At 54.3% G+C, this 20,080-nt stretch overlaps 1 protein-coding gene across 1 annotated transcript in view; it reads right to left on the bottom strand.

Annotated features, from left to right (window-relative positions):
• The window catches only part of comp (cartilage oligomeric matrix protein), a 102,673-nt gene extending 95,513 nt beyond the window's left edge, over positions 1 to 7,160 (bottom strand). The window contains exon 1 of the mRNA XM_072482428.1: positions 6,889 to 7,160. Within this exon, the coding sequence (XP_072338529.1) occupies positions 6,889 to 6,973 (85 nt within the window). The 5' untranslated portion in view covers positions 6,974 to 7,160. The remainder of the gene's footprint in view (positions 1 to 6,888) is intronic.
• Positions 7,161 to 20,080: the final 12,920 nt, after the last annotated feature.

Raw genomic sequence — 20,080 nt, 5'->3', positions numbered from 1 at the left:
ACCCCCCATCCCCCAGCTCCCTAACACTGCCATTCAGTAACACCCCCCTCCCCCTGTTCCCTAACACTGTCATTCAGTAACCCCCCCTCCCCCAGCTCCCTAACACTGCCATTCAGTAACACCCCCCTCCCCCTGTTCCCTAACACTGTCATTCAGTAACCCCCTTCCCCTCGCTCCCTAACAATGTCATTCATTACACCCCCTCCCCCCCGCTCCCTAACACATTCATTCAGTAATCACCCCCCCCGCTCTCTAACACTGTCATTCAGTAATCACCCCCCCCGCTCCCTAACACTGTCATTCAGTAACCCCCCTCCCCCCCGCTCCCTAACACTGTCATTCAGTAACCTCGTCCCCCTCGCTCCCTAACAGTGTCATTCAGTAACACCCCTCCCCCCGCTCCCTCACACTGTCATTCAGTAACCCCCCCCCCGCTCCCTAACACTGTCATTCAGTAACCCCCCCTCCCCCAGCTCCCGAACACTGTCATTCAGTAACACCCCCCTCCCCCCCGCTCCCTAACACTGTCATTCAGTAACCCCCCCTCCCCCCCGCTCCCTAACACTGTCATTCAGTAACCCCCCCTTCCCCCCCCGCTCCCTAACTCTGTCATTCAGTAACCCCCCCCGCTCTCTAACACTGTCATTCAGTAACCCCCTCCCCCGGTCCCTAACACTATCATTCAGTAACCCCCCCGCTCCCGAACACTGTCATTCAGTAACCCCCCTCCCCCCGCTCCCTAACACTGTCATTCAGTAACCCCCCCCCCCACCGCTCCCTAACACTGTCATTCAGTAACCCCCCTTCCCCCGCTCCCGAACACTGTCATTCAGTAACCCCCCCCCCCACCGCTCCCTAACACTGTCATTCAGTAACCCCCCTCCCCCCCCGCTCCCTAACACTGTCATTCAGTAACACCCCCCCTGCTCCCTAACACTGTCATTCAGTTCCCCCCCTCCCCCCAGCTCCCGAACACTATCATTCAGTAACCCCGCTCCCTAGCACTGTCATTCAGTAACCCCCCTCCCCCCGCCCCCCAACACTGTCATTCAGTAACCCCCCCCCCTCCACCCCGCTCACAAACACTGTCATTCAGTAACCCCCTCCTCCCTCGCTCCCTAACACTGTCATTCAGTAACCCCCTCCCCCACGCTCCCTAACTCTGTCATTCAGTAACCCCCTCCTCCCTCGCTCCCTAACACTGTCATTCAGTTACCCCCCTCCACCCCGCTCCCAAACACTGTCATTCAGTAACCCCCCTCCCCCACTCCCTAACACTGTCATTCAGTAACCCCCGACCCCTCGCTCCCGAACAGTGTCATTCAGTTACCCCCCTCCACCCCGCTCCCAAACACTGTCATTCAGTAACCCCCCTCTCCCACGCTCCCTAACTCTGTCATTCAGCAACCTCCTCCTCCCCCGCTCCCTAACACTGTCATTCAGTAACCCCCCTCCCCCCACTCCCTAACACTGTCATTCAGTAACCCCCGTCCCCCTCGCTCCCGAACAGTGTCATTCAGTAACGCACCCCCCCCGCTCCCTAACACTGTCATTCAGTAACCCCCCTCCCCCCACTCCCTAACACTGTCATTCAGTATCCCCGTCCCCCTCGCTCCCTAACATTGTCATTCAGTAACCCCCTCCCCCTCGCTCCCTAACACTGTCATTCAGTAACCCCTCCCCCAGCTCCCTAACACTGTCATTCATTACACCCCCTCCCCCCCGCTCCCTAACACTATCATTCAGTAACCACCCTCCCCCCCAGCTCCCTAACACTGTCATTCGGTAACCCCCACCCCCCCGCTCCCTAACACTGTCATTCAGTAACCCCCTCCCCCCAGCTCCCTAACACTGTCATTCATTACACCCCCTCCCCCCCGCTCTCTAACAGTTTCATTCATTACACCCCCTCCCCCCCCCGCTCCCTAACACATGTCATTCAGTAACCCCCCCTTCCCCTGTTCCCTAACATTGTCATTCAGTAATCCCCTTCCCCTCGCTCCCTACCACTGTCATTCAGTAACCCCCCCCTCCCCCCGCTCCCTAACACTGTCATTCAGTAACCCCCTCCGCCCCGCTCCCTAACACTGTCATTCAGTAACCACCCTGCTCCCGAACACAGTCATTCAGTAACCCCCCTCCCCCCCGCTCCCGAACACAGTCATTCAGTAACCCCCCTCCCCCCCGCTCCCTAACACTGTCATTCAGTAAACAACACTGTCATTCAGTAACCCCCGCTCCCCAACACAGTCATTCAGTAACCCCCGCCCCCTCGCTCCCTAACACTGTCATTCAGTAACACCCCCCCCCCCCGCTCAATAACACTGTCATTCAGTAACCCCCCTCCCCCCGCTCCCTAACACTGTCATTCAGTAACCCCCCCCCGCTCCCTAACACTGTCATTCAGTAAACCCCCCCCGCTCCCTAACACTGTCATTCAGTAACCCCCCTCCCCCGGTCCCTAACAGTGTCATTCAGTAACCCCCCCCCACTCCCGAACACTGTCATTCAGTAACCCCCCTCCCCCCGTCCCTAACACTGTCATTCAGTAACCCCCCCTCCCCTCCCCGCTCCCTAACACTGTCATTTAGTAACCCCCTCCCCCCCGCTCCCTAACTCTGTCATTCAGTAACACCCCCCCCTGCTCCCTAACACTGTCATTCAGTTCCCCCCCTCCCCCAGCTCCCTAACACTGTCATTCAGTAACCCCCCTCCCCCCCGCTCCCTAACGCTGTCATTCAGTAACCCCCTCCCCACCGCTCCCTAACACTGTCATTCAGTAACCCCCTCCCCCCGCTCCCTAACACTGTCATTCAGTAACCCCCCTACCCCCCCGCTCCCTAACACTGTCATTCAGTAACCCCCCTCCGCCCCGCTCCCGAACACTGTCATTCAGTAACCCCCCTCCCTCCCGCTCCCTAACACTGTCATTCAGTAACCCCCTCCCTAACACTGTCATTCAGTAACCCCCTCCCTCCCGCTCCCTAACACTGTCATTCAGTAACCCCCTCCCTAACACTGTCATTCAGTAACCCCCTCCCCACCGCTCCCTAACACTGTCATTCAGTAGCTCCCTCCCCCCGCTCCCTAACACTGTCATTCAGTAACCCCCCTCCGCCCCGCTCCCTAACACTGTCATTCAGTAATGCCCCCCCCTCCCCCTAACACTGTCATTCAGTAACCCCCCTACCCCCCCACTCCCTAACACTGTCATTCAGTAACCCCCCTCCGCCCCGCTCCCGAACACTGTCATTCAGTAACCCCCCTCCCTCCCGCTCCCTAACACTGTCATTCAGTAACCCACCTCCCACTCGCTCCCTAACACTGTCATTCAGTAACCCCGTCCCCCTCGCACCCTAACACTGTCATTCAGTAACCCCCCTCCTCCCCGCTCCCTAACACTGTCATTCAGTAACCCCCCTCCCCCCCGCTCCCTAACACTGTCATTCAGTAAATCCCCTCCCCCCGCTCCCTAAAACTGTCATTCAGTAACCCCCCTCCCCTCACTCCCAGAACTGTCATTCAGTAACCCCCCTCCCCCCCGCTTCCCAACACTGTAATTCAGTAAATCTCCTCCCCCCGCTCCCTAACACTGTCATTCAGTAACCCCCTCCCCCCGCTCCCTAACACTGTCATTCAGTAACAATCTCCCCCCGCTCTCTAACATTGTCATTCAGTAACCTCCCTCCCCCCGCTCCCTAACACTGTCATTCAGTAACCCCCCTCCCCCCCTCTCCCAAACACTGTCATTCAATAACCCCCCTCCCCCCGCTCCCTAACTCTGTCATTCAGTAACCCCCTCATCCCCGCTCCCTAACACTGTCATTCAGTAACCCCCCCCCCCGCCCCCCCGCTGCCTAACACTGTTATTCAATAACGCCCCTCCACTCCGCTCCCTAACACTGTCATTCAGTAACCCCCCTCCCCCCCGCTCCCTAACACTGTCATTCAGTAACCCCCTCCCCCCGCTCCCTAACACTGTCATTCAGTAACCCCCCCTCCCCCCCAGCTCCTTAACACTGTCATTCAGTAACCTCCCTCCCCCCGCTGCCGAGCACTGTCATTCAGTAACCCCCCTCCCCCCCGTTCCCTAACACTGTCATTCAGTAACCCCCTCCCCCCGCTCCCTAACACTGTCATTCAGTAAATCCCCTCCCCCCGCTCCCAAACACTGTCATTCAGTTACCCCCCTTCCCCCGCTCCCAAAACTGTCTTTCAGTAACCCCCCTCCCCCCCGCTCCCTGACACTGTAATTCAGTAAATCCCCTCCCCCCCACTCCCTAACACTGTCATTCAGTACACCCCCTCCCCCCCAGCTCCCTAACACTGTCATTCATTACACCTCCTCCCCCCCCAGCTCCCTAACACTGTCATTCATTACACCCCCTCCCCCCCAGCTCCCTAACACTGTCATTCATTACACCCCCTCCCCCCCCGCTCCCTAACACTATCATTCAGTAACCCCCTCCCCCCGCTCCCTTACACTGTCATTCAGTAACCCCCTCCCCCCAGCTCCCTAACACTGTCATTCATTACACCCCCTCCCCCCGCTCCCTTACACTGTCATTCCGTAAACCCCCTCCCCCGCTCCCTAACACTGTCATTCAGTAACCCCCTCCCCACCAGCTCCCTAACACTGTCATTCATTACTCCCCCTCCCCCCACTCTCTTACACTGTCATTCAGTAAACCCCCTCCCCCGCTCCCTAACACTGTCATTCAGTAACCCCCTCCCCCCCAGCTCCCTAACACTGTCATTCATTACACCCCCTCCCCCCCAGCTCCCTAACACTGTCATTCAGTAAATCCCCTCCCCGCTCCCTAACACTGTCATTCATTACTCCCCCTCCCCCCCACTCCCTAACACTGTCAGTCATTACACCCCCTCCCTCCCCCCGCTCCCTAACACTGTCATTCAGTAAATCCCCTCCCCCCGCTCCCTTACACTGTCATTCAGTAACCCCCCTCCCCCCGCTCCCTAACACTGTAATTCAGTAAATCCCCTCCCCCCCGCTCCCTAACACTGTCATTCAGTAACCCCCCAGCTTCTTAACACTGTTATTCAGTAAACCCCCTCCCTCTCGCTTCCTAACACTGTCATTCAGTAACCTCCCTCCCCCTCGCTCCCTAACACTGTCATTCATTACACCCCCTCCCCCCCGCTCCCTAACACTATCATTCAGTAAACCCCCTCCCCCCCCCGCTCCCTAACACTGTCATTCATTACACCCCGTCCCCCCCGCTCCCTAACACTGTCATTCAGTAACCTCCTCCCCAGCTCCCTAAGACTGTCATTCATTACACCCCCTCCCCCCAGCTCCCGAACACTGTCATTCATTACACCCCCTGCCCCCCGATCCCTAACACTATCATTCAATAACCCCCCCTCCCCCTTACACTGTCATTCAGTAAACCCCCTCCCCCCGCTCCCTAACACTGTCATTCAGTATCCCCCCCTCCCTTACACTGTCATTCAGTAAACCCCCTCCCCCAGCTCCCTAACACTATCATTCATTACACCCCCTCCTCCCCCCGCTCCCAACACTGTCATTCATTACACCCCGTCCCCCCCCCCCCCCGCTCCCTAACACTGTCATTCAGTAACCCCCCCTCCCCCGCTCCCGAACACTGTCCTTCTGTAAATCCCCTCTCCTCCCTGCTAGCTGCATTACTGGCTGTGTCCGGAATTCTCTGGCGAATTGGGATCCCCGCCGAGTCACTGTATTTCCCTTCTGTGCGCCCTTCGCTGGCGGCGAGATGCTCTCTTCCCTCGCTTGTCATTGGGATTTCCTACTGAAGCCTCTTCATGGTGCTGGGAAACCCACGGGCGGGTGTGAAGACGGGCATAGAGAATCCCAACGGCCGGAAAATTCCTGGCAAGCAGCGGGAAGAGAGAATCCCGCCACCGAGACACATGCGGCTGAGGTATCGAAGAATCCCGCCACGTATCTCCAGTTGCTGCACTGTAACGATTCTGGTGTTAATCCATTCAGACTTACAAAGTACTCCATTCACATACTCAATTGACACAGAGATCTATTACAAAGTGAGATCACCTCAACTACTCATCATTTTCTAAATGTTTGACTTATCCTTGATGATGAGACACGGATTCTACACAGAAACAGGATAACAGTATTGGTCCACAGTGATACATCCGGAAGTGGGAGTTGTGAATAAAGGAGTAATGTATCCAGGAGTGACAAGGAAATGGGCTTAGATCTTCCAGTGGGGGGAGGTTGTTGAGAGCTGGAATCTTCAACCTGAGGGATAGGAATGGCCCGGTTTAAGGAAGGTTACTTTGGAAGCTGCACTGCTGTCACCCAGAAACGCACCAAGGTTTCTTACCCGATACACAGGTTTTAGTTTCCACGTGATGCAGAGTAGCGATTATAGAGGAAACAACAACTCGAGGAGGTTTCTATGCTGTTGGGAACACAAAGTACCTGCTGGGATCTGGCTACACTGTTGCTTCACAGCTCCAGGGTCCCAGGTTCGATTCCCGGCTTGGGCCACCGTCTATGCGGAGTCTGCACGTTCTCCCTGTGGCTGCATCGGTTTCCTCCGGGTGTTCCGGTTTCCTCCCACAAGTCCTGAAAGACGTGCTTGTTAGGTAATTTGGACATTCTGAATTCACCCTCTGTGTACCCGAACAGGCGCCGGAATGTGGCGACGAGGGGATTTTCACAGTAACTTCATTACAGTGTTAATTTAAGACTACTGGTGACACTAATAAAGATTATTCTTACACAGGTCCTTCAAATGATTGAGTTCAAAATAGTCTGCTGACCTAACAGCTCACTGCCTCAGATCCAGGAATCAGCAAAACCTGGGAAAATTCTGTCACAAATATTTTTAAAAGTAATAAAAATGGAACAAGGGTTCTTACCTCTGGTGGTAACCAGTTGCTGGCAGGAGCTGCACCGATACAAAAGGTGCAAAATCACAATCAATAAGTTCACATTTGGAGTCATTTTCTTTCTGAGGGTTCAGGTTGAAGTGATCTCAGCTCGTCTCAACGGTCAGCTAACTATTAATTCCAGAGAACAACTATTGCCCACTTTCCAGCTACTCCTTCTCTAACTTGTCCCAGTTCTCTGGCTCCTGTTCTCTGTGTTTGAGTCTGTCTCTGTGTCTGTCTCTGAGCTTGTTCCAGCTCTCTCTCCCCTCTCTCTGTGCCTTCGCTAAGTGCCTGCTGCTACTTTTAAATCGCTGATGTTGGCTGCCGGGTGACATCATGCGTTGGCACGGTGTCCTGAGTAGCTTTCCCAAAACAAAAACAAAAGGAGTTTGCAAGTCTCTGGAATGATGACTAGCTCAGCTTTCACTTCCATCCCTTATCTGACCAGCCCTCGCCTCTCTCACTAACAGTACACTCCCCGCAATTAGGCGTCAATCCCCGATTCAGAGCTTCTCCTTCTTTCATCCCCAAAAGACAGTAATAATTTCAGAATATTTGCAATTTCCTTTTTATAAAACCACCAACCTCTCTGTCTGCCTGTATCTCCCTCTGCCTGTCTGCCTGTATCTCCCTCTGTCTGTCTGCCTGTATCTCCCTCTGTCTGTCTGCCTGTATCTCCCTCTGTCTGTCTGCTGTATCTCCCTCTGTCTGTCTGCCTGTATCTCACTCTGTTTGTCTGCCCCTATCTCCCTCTGTCTGCCTGCATCTCCCTCTGTCTGCCTGCCTCTATCTCCCTCTGTCTGTTTGCCTGTATCTTCCACTGTTTGTCTGCCCCATCTCCCTCTGTCTGTTTGCCAGTATCTCTCTCTGACTGTTTGCCTGTATCTCCCTCTGACTGTTTGCCTGTACCTCCCTCTGTCTGTTTGCCCGTATCTCCCTCTGACTGTTTGCCTGTACCTCCCTCTGTCTGTTTGCCTGTACCTCCCTCTGTCTGTTTGCTTGTATGTCCCTCTGACTGTTTGCCTGTACCTCCCTCTGTCTGTTTGCTTGTATCTCCCTCTGTCTGTCTGCCTGTATCTCACTCTGTTTGTCTGCCCCTATCTCCCTCTGTCTGCCTGCATCTCCCTCTGTCTGTCTGCCTCTATCTCCCTCTGACTGTTTGCCTGTGCCTCCCTCTGTCTGTTTGCCTGCACTCCCCTCTGTTTGCTTGCCCCATCTCCCTCTGTCTACTTGTATTTCCCACTGACTGTTTACCTGTACCTCCCTCTGTCTGTTTGCCTGTATCTTCCTCAGACAGTTTGCCTGTACCTCCCTCTGTCTGTTTGCCTGTATGTCCCTCTGACTGTTTGCCTGTATCTCCCTCGGTCTGCCTGTCTGTACCTCCCTCTGTCTGTCTGCCTGTATCTCCCTCTGTCTGTCTGCCTGTATCTCACTCTGTTTGTCTGCCCCTATCTCCCTCTGTCTGTCTGCCTGTCTGTACCTCCCTCAGACTGTTTGCCTGTACCCCCCTCTGTCTGTTTGCCTGTATGTCCCTCTGTCTATTTGCCTGTATCTCCCTCAGACTGTTTGCCTGTACCTCCCTCTGTCTGTTTGCCCCATCACCCTCTGTCTGTTTGCCTGTATCTCCCTCTGATTGTTTGCCTGTATTTCCCTCTGTCTGTTTGTCTGTATCTCCCTCTGACTGTTTGCCTGTACCTCATTCTGTCTGTTTGCCTGTACCTCCCTCTGTCTGTTTGCCCGTATCCCCCTCTGACTGTTTGCCTGTACCTCCCTCTGTCTGTTTGCCTGTAGCCCCCTCTGACTGTTTGCCTGTACCTCCGTCTGTCTGTTTGCCTGTACCTCCCTCTGTCTGTTTGTCTGTATCTCCCTCTGACTGTTTGCCTGTACCTCACTCTGTCTGTTTGCCTGTACCTCCCTCTGTCTGTTTGCCTGTAGCCCCCTCTGACTGTTTGCCTGTACCTCCGTCTGTCTGTTTGCCTGTACCTCCCTCTGTCTGTTTGCCTGTACCTCGCTCTGTCTGTTTACCTGTACCTCCCTCTGTCTGTTTGCTTGTATCTTTCTGTTTGCCTGCATTTCCCTCTGTTTGTCTGTCTATCTGCATCTCCCTCACTCTTTCTGCAACTCCCACACTTTGGCTGCCTCTCCTTCTGTCTGTCTGCCTCTCCTTTACCTGCCTGCATTTCCGTCTGTCAGTGTGTGTCTCTCCACCTCTGTTTCTCATGGGATTGACACTGGTCAGCATCTACTATCTGTCTGAGCTGTATCTGTACATGAGCAGGATGGCACGACCATGTTTGAAAAAAAAATTTGGAGTACTGACTGAATTATTTTTTTAAATTTTCCGATTAAGGATCTGTTTAGCGTGGCCAATCCACCGAGCCTGCACATCTTTGGGTTGTGGGGGTGAAACCCACGCAAACACGGGGAGAATGTGCAAACTCCACACGGACAGTGACCCAGAGCCGGGATCGAACCTGGGACCTCGGCGCCGTGAGGCATCAGTGCTAACCCACTGTGCCACCGTGCTGCCCATTACCATGTTTTAATCCCACTTCCCTGACCTGTTGCTGCTGATGGAACTGCGGCAAGTTGTTCGCACTCAGCCAGGCGGATGCTCAGGAAATAAAAAGGGAAACGGCGGCATAAATATTGTCTGGGTGGCAGGAAACAGAGGGTAGTCAGGGAGGTGCTGGAAGAAGGTGGGCAATGGTCAATTCCAAACCTACTGCATTTCTTTATCCATATTAATGACCTCGGCTTGGATGTGCAGAGCACAATTTCAAACTTGCGGAAGGCATAAAACTTTGAACTATTGTGAACGGTGAGGAGGATCATGATGGACTTTGAGAGGACATTGAGAGGCTGGTGAGACAAGTGGACACGTGCAACATGAAACTGAATGGAGAAATGTGTGAAATGATACATTTTGGTAGGAAGAATGAAGAAGAGGCAACAGAAAATAAACAATACAATTTGTAATGCTCTCTGCACGCACAGGTGGCAAGGTCTTTGTGGTTGAAGTGCTCAGAGAACATACGGCTTTGTAAATTAACAAACTGTTTATTAATTGTTTCTAAAAGGCTTCTATGATGTGAGATTGCAGTTACATATTATGGCAAAATACAAATAACTATGGTTAACTCTTATTGTCTCAGGAGCTGCTGGATATGCGATTGTGCTCTGTGCTTGTTGTCCAGATTCTTATTACTGTAGAGGGAACATGTTGGGAGATATACCCTCCCCATTTCCATTTTGAATGACCCCCAATACTCTTCTGTAAGTTACATGGTACCACGGAGTGGATGCAGTTAGGAAAAATTGGAGGCTCGACAAGAAAGAGATCGGCTGCGAGTCTCGAGATGACCAGGTGAAGCGAGATGGAAGTACTCAGGACTCCCGGCCCACTCCTCACGACTGGTAACGCAGACGCTAACTGGCGAGCTTTCAAACAACAATTTATTTTTTACGTGGAGGCCCAGGGTCTCCAGGAGGCAATAGCCCTACTTATGACTGCAGCAGGTCCCCAGGCAATTGACTTGTATAACACGTTCGAGTTTGCCTCGGAGGACGACGGGAAAAGCTACAATAAAATAATTGAACGCTTCGATGACTAATGTCAACCGAAGAAAAATCTAACGTTTGAGCGATATGTCTTTCGTAAGCGGTTACAACAAAGGGGCAAAGCATTCCACTCTTTTGTAACAGACTTGCGTCTGACTTGTATAACACGTTCCTGCAATTTGTGCAGACAAGCATGGATGACAGAGACAAGGAATCTGGCCAACCAGCACAGAGCACAGTCGCATATCCAGCAGCTCCTGAGTTGAAAGTGATTAATAACACTTAACCATAGTCATTTGTATTTAACTGTAATATCCAACTGCAATCTTACATCATAGAAACAATTAATAAACAGTTTTGCTCATTTACAAAGCCGTATGCTCTCTGAGCACTTCAACCACATAGACCTCACCATCCGTGCATGTAGAGAACGTTACACAATTCACAGTGCCAGGGTCCCAGGTTCGATTCCCGGCTTGGGTCACTGTCTGTGCGGAGTCTGCATGTTCTCCCCGTGTCTGTGTGGGTTTCCTCCGGGTGCTCCGGTTTCCTCCCACAAGTCCCAAAAGACATGCTGTTAGGTAATTTGGACATTCTGAATTCACCCTCTGTGTACCCGAACAGGCGCCGGAATGTGGCGACTAGGGGCTTTTCACAGTAACTTCATTGCAGCGTTAATGTGAGCCGACTTGTGACAATAAAGATTATTATCAGAATGAAGAAAAAGGGGTGAAGGAGCAGATGGACTCAGGAATATTTGAGTACATGTCATTGGAGGTGGCTGAGCAGATTGGGAAAGCAGTTCAGAAGGCAAACAGAATCTTGGCTTTATAAATTGATCTACAGAGTACAAAAACAAGGAGGTTGTGATGAACTTTTGTAAAAGACTGTTTTGGCCTCATTCGGGAGTATTTGGCTGGGTTTCGTGGGACACTGTGGTCCACCTGTCCCAGCTAATCGGTCAGTGGAGTCCTCCCACCCATCGCCCTGGACGGCTGCACCACAGACATTTAACAGCCCATTGGCTATTCATTGTCTTGAGGTGGGGCTCTGGTCCCCCGACTTCAGCAAATCCCGTATCGGGAGGTGAAAGCCAATCAGAGGCCAGCAGTACCACAGCACTGGCAGCACCAGCAGGAAAGTTGGTCACTGCCAGTCGTGCGGGAGGCCGAGAGGAAGGCAAGCTGTGCTGGCGCTGGGGCCTGAGGTAAGTCTGGGTTCTTGCTGGTTTAGACTGGCAGGCACTGATGAGGGGATGTGGGGTTGGGTGGCCAGAGTGGATGGGCTGGGGCTGATGGGGAACTGCAGTGGCGTTGGATCTTAGGGGGCAGGGGAGGCCCTCCATGGGTATGGGAGCCTGCTGCCTGCTTAAGGAGGAAAAGCTGCCAGGCTGGACATTTGGCATAGGTGATCTTCAAAGTCGGGGGCGCGACCCGCAGGTGGGTCGTGGGCGGGTGTCGGGAGGGTCGCGGAGCCGTCTGTCGCGGCGCTCCCGATTGCGCAAATTTGTGCGCAACAGCCGGCTTTTAACTATGCCGGCTGCGAGCGGCCTTTTTATTAAAAAAATACGGCCGCACTGCGCGTGCGTGCCCGCTCATCGGTGCACATGCGCAGAGCCGGGATCGAACCTGGGACCTCGGCGGCGTGAGGCAACGGGGCTAACCCCCACTGCGCCACCGTGTCGCCCCTGCCGGCATAGTTAAAAGCTGGCTGCTGCTCGCTCTGCCCGATTCGAAGTTCTTGGTTCTTCTGAACGAAGCTAAGGCTGATTTTCCCCCCCCACCCCCGGCGATTAGCACTATCGGACCCACCCGCAGAGATCCAGCGCCATGGCCTCCACCTCCGAACTCGCCTGTATCTACAGCGCGCTCATCCTGCACGACGACGTGGTCACTGTCACCGAAGACAAACTCAATGCCCTGATTAAAACAGCTGGTGTGACCATTGTACCTTTCTGGCCTAGTCTGCTTGCCAAGGCTTTGGCTAATATTGACGTCAATACTCTGCAACGTTGGTGCTGGTGGCAGTGCCCCAGCTGCTGCAGCAGTCGTTTCCACCGCTGCCCCTGTTGCTGCTGAAGAGAAAAAGGAATAGAAGAAAGAGGAAGGATCTGAAGAGTCTGACGATGACATGGGCTTTGGTCTCTTTGATTAAACGTGTCGTGCAACAACATTGTTTCAATTTACAAAAAATAAATAAAAATTGAATATGCGGCTGGAGAACGCAAATTTGCGCAAACGGCGATGCAGAAGATTTTTAAAAAAATTCTATGTAATCTTCCTGCCTGAGGGAGGTAGCGAGCAGGTCACGGCCCCCGAACGTCGCCATCACGTGCTTTGGGCGCGATTGTGATTCCTCCATTTTGTCAGCAGCAAACCAGGTAAGAGAAAATGGTGGGTCGCGAAGGTCGGCCGCCGTGGGTTGCGAAGTTCGGCCGGCGTGGGCCCCGAAGGTCGGCTGGCGTGGGTTAAGAAGGTCGTCCGAGGGCAGCACGGTGGCACAGTGGGTTAGCACTGTTGCCTCATGGCGCCGAGATCCCAGGTTCGAACCCGGCTCTGGGTCACTGTCCGTGTGGGGTTTGCATATTCTCCCCGTGTCTGTGTGGGTTTCACCCCCACAACCCAAAGATGTGCTGGTGTAGGTGGATTGGCCACGCTAAATTGCCCCTTAATTGGAAAAAATTGATTGGGTACTCTAAATTTATAAATAAATAAATACATTTTTAAAAAAGAAGGTTGTCCGGCGTGGGTCGGCAGGAGGAGGCCATTAAATGGACACTAACAGGCTTTAATTGGCTCACAGGTGGGTCGGCCATGGCCAATTCACCGACCCTGCACAACTTTGGGTTGGTGGGCGAGGCCCACGCAGACACGGGGAGACTGTGCAGACTCCACATGGACAGTGACCCGGGGCTGGGATTGAACCCGGGTCCTCGGCACCGTGAGGCAGCAGTGCTAACCACTGCGTCACCGTGCCGCCCATTTTCTTTTGAAAGTTAACACAGAAGTTACTTTACCTGCTATAGCAGGCAGCACATTCTATAAGACCATAAGATATAGGAACAGAATTAGGCCATTCGGCCTATCGAGTCTGCTCCGCCATTCAATCATGGCTGATATTTTTCTCATCCCCATTCCCCTGCCTGCTCCCCATAACCCCTGATCCCCTTATTGATCAAAAACCTATCTATCTGTGTCTTAAAGACACTCAATGATTTGGTCTCCACAGCCTTCTGCGGCAAAGAGTTCCACAGATTCACCACCCTCTGAATTTATTTTTCTTCATCTCACCTCTGGGCTGTTTGTCAATTGTGTCCCTCTGGTTCCCGAACCTCCTGCCTTTGGAATCGGTTTCTCCTCATTCACAGGGTAGGCATCAGAAGGATGGGAGATCTGTTCATAGACGGAAGCTTTCCCAGTTTGAAGGCGCTCGAGGACAAATTTAATCTGCCGCCAGGAAACGCCTGTAAATATCTGCAAGTACGAGCCTTCCTGAAAAAACAGGTAGTGGCCTTTCCGACACTGCCGCCACTGAGGATACAGGGCAGGGGGGTCTCTGGCACCTGGGTGGGGGAGGGGAAGGTGTCGGATAACTACCAGGAACTACAGGAGGCGGAGGAAACCCCGGTGGAGGGGCTAAAGGGCAAGTGGGAGGAGGAGCTAGGTGAGGAGTTGGAAGCGGGTCTGTGGGCAGAGGTCCTGGGCAGGGTTAATTCCTCCTCATCATGTGCCAGGCTCGGTCTAATTCAATTTAAGGTGGTCCACCAGGCACACATGACGGCAGCGAGAATGAGCAAGTTTTTTTGGGTAGAAGACAGTTGTATGAGGTGCAAGGGCAGCCCTGCAAACCATGTCCACATGTTTTGGGCTTGCCCGGAGCTTAGAGAGTTCTGGCAAGGGTTCGCGAGGGCAATGTCCAAGGTGCTTAACACACGGGTGGTGCTGAGTCCAGAGATAGCGATCTTTGGAGTGTCAGAAGACCCAGGAGTTCAGGGGGCGAAAGAGGCCAACGTCTTGGCCTTTGCCTCCCTAGTAGCCCGGAGACGGATCTTGTTAATGTGGAGGGACTCGAAGCCCCCCGAGTGTAGAGACGTGGGTTAACGACATGGCTGGGTTTCTCAGCCTCGGGAAAATAAAGTTTGCCTTAAGAGGGTCTACGCTGGGGTTCTCTCGGAGGTGGCAGCCGTTCGTCGACTTTCTCGGGGAAAATTAAAATGTCAGCAGCAGCAGCAATCCGTAGGGAGGGGGGGGGCGGGGGGCGGTGGTGTGTGCTTCATTGGGATGGTGTGGGGGAAGATTGAGTCGCGTGGGGTAATGTCTATTTAGTTGTTATTGTATATTTTCTTTTTGCACTATGTTAATGTTCACTCTAGTTTGTTTTGTTATTATTGTTACTACTGTTTCATTATGAAAAATTCTGCAAAACATTAATAAAAATACTAAAAAAAAAAATGTTTTAAATCTCCCTTTAAAGTTCTCTACTCTGAGGAGAAAAAAAACCCCAACTCCTTTCCCCGCATAACTAAAGCTGCTCATCGCTGATATCATTCGAGTGCGGCATGGTGACACAGTGGTTAGCACTGCCACCTCACAGCTCCAGGGTCCCAGGTTCAATTCCGGCCTCGAGTCACGTTCTCCCCGTGTCTGCGTGGGTTTCCTCCGGATGCTCCGGTTTCTGCCCACAGTCCAAAGATGTGTCGGTTATGTGAATTGGCCGTGCTAACTTGCCCCTTAGTGTCCAAAATGGTAAGTGGGGTCATGGGGATAGGGTGGGGACATGACTTTAGGTATGGGGCTCATTCAGAGGGTTGGTGCAGACTCAATGGGCCGAATGGCCTCCTTCTGCACTGTAGAGGTTCTATGATTCTATAAGTAAGTTGACTCTGAACCCTTTCAAGGCCTTGATGTCTTTCCTAAAACACAGTACTCAGATATTCCAGATGGAGTCAGCTGTGTTTTGTATAGGTTCAACATAACTTCCTTATTCAATGTCTCGATCAATAAAGACCAGAATTCCACCCACTTTTCCAACAACTTCCTCAATTTGTTCCGCCACTTCGAAGATTTATGTAAATACACCTCCAGGGTCTCTGTGTTCCAATTAATTCTCATTGTCTCTACTCATTCTTCCCACTAAAATCTTTTGCAGTCCTCGGCATTAAATTCCATTTGCTCTGTGCGGGCCCATTCCCTTAGAGAGGGTTTTATTGATGAGTTAACAGAAATGATGCTGTGGCGTTCTGGATTATTCACAGTCACAGAGCTGCCAGGAGTGGACTGCTGGAATGCTGCATACTTCCAGTTTATTTTTCCAATCTTATTTCAGATTTCCAGACAGTGTCTTGACCAGACAGTGCTCCGGCCAGACAGTGCTCTGACCAGACAGTGCTCTGACCAGACAGTGCTCTGGCCAGACAGTGCTCTGATCAGACAGTGCTCTGACCAGACAGTGCTCTGACCAGACAGTGCTCCGGCCAGACAGTGCTCTGGCCAGACAGTGCTCTGACCAGACAGTGCTCTGACCAGACAGTGCTCTGATCAGACAGTGCTCTGACCAGACAGTGCTCTGACCAGACAGTGCTCTGATCAGACATGGCTCTGACCAGACAGTGCTCTGACCAGACAGTGCTCCGGCCAGACAGTGCTCTGGCCAGACAGTGCTCTGACCAGACAGTGCTCTGACCAGACAGTGCTCCGGCCAGACAGTGCTCTGACCAGACAGTGCTCCGGCCAGACAGTGCTCTGATCAGACAGTGCTCCGACCAGACAGTGCTCTGACCAGACAGTGCTCCGGCCAGACAGTGCTCTGGCCAGACAGTGCTCTGACCAGACAGTGCTCTGATCAGACAGTGCTCTGACCAGACAGTGCTCTGACCAGACAGTGCTCCGGCCAGACAGTGCTCCGGCCAGACAGTGCTCTGACCAGACAGTGCTCTGATCAGACAGTGCTCTGACCAGACAGTGCTCTGATCAGACAGTGCTCTGACCAGACAGTGCTCTGATCAGACAGTGCTCTGACCAGACAGTGCTCTGATCAGACAGTGCTCTGACCAGACAGTGCTCTGGCCAGACAGAGCTCTGACCAGACAGTGCTCCGGCCAGACAGTGCTCTGGCCAGACAGTGCTCTGACCAGACAGTGCTCTGATCAGACAGTGCTCTGACCAGACAGTGCTCTGGCCAGACAGTGCTCTGACCAGACAGTGCTCCGGCCAGACAGTGCTCCAGCCAGACAGTGCTCTGACCAGACAGTGCTCTGACCAGACAGTGCTCTGACCAGACAGTGCTTGACCAGACACTGCTCTGGCCAGACAGTGCTCTGGCCAGACAATGCTCTGACCAGACAGTGCTTGACCAGACAATGCTCTGACTAGACAGTGCTCTGGCCAGACAATGCTCTGACCAGACAGCGCTTGACCAGACAATGCTCTGGCCAGACAGTGCTCCGGCCAGACAGTGCTCTAGCCAGACCGTGCTTGACCAGACAGTGCTCTGACCATTCAGTGCTCTGACCAGATAGTGCTCTGACCAGACAGTGCTCTGGCCAGACAGTGCTCCGGCCAGACAGTGCTCCGGCCAGACAGTGTTTGACCAGACAGTGCTCAGGCCAGACAGTGCTCTGACCAGACAGTGCTCTGGCAGGTCAGTGCTCTGGCCAGTCAGTGCTCTGGCCAGACAGTGCTCAAGTCAGACAGCATTCCAGCCAGACCGTGCTCTGGCCAGTCAGTTCTCCAGCCTGACAGTGCTCTGACCAGACAGTGCTCTGACCAGACAGTGCTCCGGCCAGACAGTGCTTGAGCTGACAGTGCTCTGACCAGACTGTGCTCTGACCATTCAGTGCTCTGACCATTCAGTGCTCTGGCCAGACAGTGCTCTGGCCAGACAGTGCTCTGACCAGACAGTGCTCTGGCCAGACAGTGCTTGACCAGACAGTGCTCCAACCAGACAGTGCTCTGACCATTCAGTGCTCTGACCAGACAGTGCTCAGGCCAGACAGTGCTTGAGCAGACAGTGCTCTGACCAGATAGTGCTCCGGCCAGACAGTGCTTGACCAGACAGAGCTCAGACCAGACAGAGCTCTGACCAGACAGTGCTGTGACCAGACAGTGCTCCAGCCAGACAGTGCTCTGACCACACAGTGCTCTGACCAGACAGAGCTCTGACCAGACAGTGCTGTGACCAGACAGTGCTCCAGCCAGACAGTGCTCTGACCAGACAGTGCCCCAGCCAGACAGTGCTTGTGCAGACAGTGCTCAGACCAGACAGTGCTTGAGCAGACAGTGCTCTGGCCAGACAGTGCTTGAGCAGACAGTGCTCTGACCAGGCAGTGCTCTGGCCAGACAGTGCTCCAGCCAGACAGTGCTCTGTCCAGACAATGCTCAGACCAGACAGTGCTTGATCAGACAGTGCTCTGACCAGACAGTGCTCTGGCCAGACAGTGCTCTGACCAGACAGTGCTCCAGCCAGACAGTGCTCTGGCCAGACAGTGCTCCAGCCAGCCAGTGCTCTGGCCAGGCAGTGCTCCAGCCAGACAGTGCTCTGACCAGACAGTGCTCTGGCCAGACAGTGCTCAGACCAGACAGTGCTTGAGCAGACAGTGCTCTGACCAGACAGTGCTCCGGCCAGACAGTGCTTGACCAGACAGTGCTCTGACCAGACAGTGCTCAGACCAGACAGTGCTCTGACCAGACAGTGCTCCGGCCAGACAGTGCTTGAGCAGACAGTGCTCTGACCATTCAGTGCTGTGACCAGACAGTGCTCAGGCCAGACAGTGCTTGAGCAGACAGTGCTCTGACCAGACAGTGCTCTGGCCAGACAGTGCTCTGACCATTCAGTGCTGTGACCAGACAGTGCTCAGGCCAGACAGTGCTTGAGCAGACAGTGCTCTGACCAGACAATGCTCCGGCCAGACAGTGCTTGACCAGACAGTGCTCTGACCAGACAGTGATCCGGCCAGACAGTGCTCTGACCAGACAGTGCTCTGGCCAGACAGTGCTTGAGCAGACAGTGCTCTGACCAGACAGTGATCTGGCCAGACAGTGCTCCAGCCAGACTGTGCTCTGACCAGACAGCACTCCAGCCAGACAGTGCTCTGACCAGACAGTGCTCTGGCCAGACAGTGCTCCAGCCAGACTGTGCTCTGACCAGACAGTGCTCCAGCCAGACAGCGCTCCAGCCAGACAGTGATCTGGCCAGACAGCGCTCCAGCCAGACAACGCTCCAGCCAGACAGAGCTCTGATCAGACAGTGCTCTGACCAGACAGTGCTCAGACCAGACAGTGCTCTGACCAGACAGTGTTCTGACCAGACAGTGCTCTGGACTCGAAGCGTCAATTTTGCTTTTCTCTCCACAGACCTGCTGTGTTTTTCCAGCATTTTCTGTTTTTCATTCCGATATCCAGCAGCTACAGCATTTTGCTTTTATTTGAATATTCTGATCAAACTGTGTTTCTGTGCGATAAACGATACTACGACTCTCTCCGAGAATGATAGGAGGCTCGGGTCAAAAGACTAAAGGGCAAAGTGTATCGAATGGAAAGTAAATCTAGAGCAGGTTGCACTGATGTGAAATCAAGAAAACCAGCAGAGGGCAGCACTGAACAGGGGTGGGTGGGGCTGCCGGTGAGGGAAGAGGGTGTTGGGCAGGGGTCAGTGAGGGAGGGGGGTACTGGCTGGAGGTCATTGACGGAGGGGGTAGTGGTTGGGAGTTGGTAGGGGATGGGTTCATGGGTGAAGAGAGTGAGGGAGGGCTGCTGGGTGGGGGTCAGTGAGTGTGGGGTTTAGTGAGGGAGGGGTGCTGGGTGGGGGTCAGTGAGGGGGTGCTGGGTGGGGGTCAGTGAGGGGGGCTATGTGGGGGTCAATGAGGGGGGCTTGGTGGGGGTCAGTGAGGGAGGGGGGCTGGGTGGGGGTCAGTGAGGGAGGGGGGCTGGGTGGGGGTCAGTGAGGGAGGGGGGCTGGGTGGGGGTCAGTGAGGGAGGGGGGCTGGGTGGGGGTCAGTGAGGGAGGGGGGCTGGGTGGGGGTCAGTGAGGGAGGGGGGCTGGGTGGGGGTCAGTGAGGGAGGGGGGCTGGGTGGGGGTCAGTGAGGGAGGGGGAAGGGGGGGCAGTGAGGGAGGGGGGCTGGGTGGGGGTAAGTGAGGGAGGGGGCTGGGTGGAGGTCAGTGAGGGCAGGGTGGGGGTCAGTGAGGGAGGGGGGCTGTGTGGGGGTCAGTGAGGGGGGGCCGGGAGGGGGTCAGTGAGGGAGGGGGGCTGTGTGGGTGTTAGTGAGGGGAGGGGGCAGGGGGGGTCAGTGAGGGAGGGGGGCTGGGTGGGGGTCAGTGAGGGAGGGGGGCTGGGTGGGGGTCAGTGAGGGGGGGCAGGCTGGGGGTCAGTGAGGGAGAGGGACTGGGTGGGGGTCAGTGAGGGAAGGGGGCTGGGTGGGGGTCAGTGAGGGAGGGGGGCTGGGTGGGGGTCAGTGAGGGAGGGCTGCTGGGTGGGGGTCAGTGAGGGAGGGCTGCTGGGTGGGGGTCAGTGAGGGGGGGCTGGGTGGGGGTCAGTGAGGGAGGGGGGGCTGGGTGGGGGTCAGTGAGAGAGGGGGGCTGGGTGAGGGTGCTGAGGGAGGGCTGCTGGGTGGGGGTCAGTGAG

Source organism: Scyliorhinus torazame, chromosome 18, assembly GCF_047496885.1.
Source record: "Scyliorhinus torazame isolate Kashiwa2021f chromosome 18, sScyTor2.1, whole genome shotgun sequence".
Taxonomy (NCBI): domain Eukaryota; kingdom Metazoa; phylum Chordata; class Chondrichthyes; order Carcharhiniformes; family Scyliorhinidae; genus Scyliorhinus; species Scyliorhinus torazame.
The sequence above is the reverse complement of the archived record's forward strand: the minus strand, read 5'-3'. Positions and strand labels throughout refer to the sequence as shown.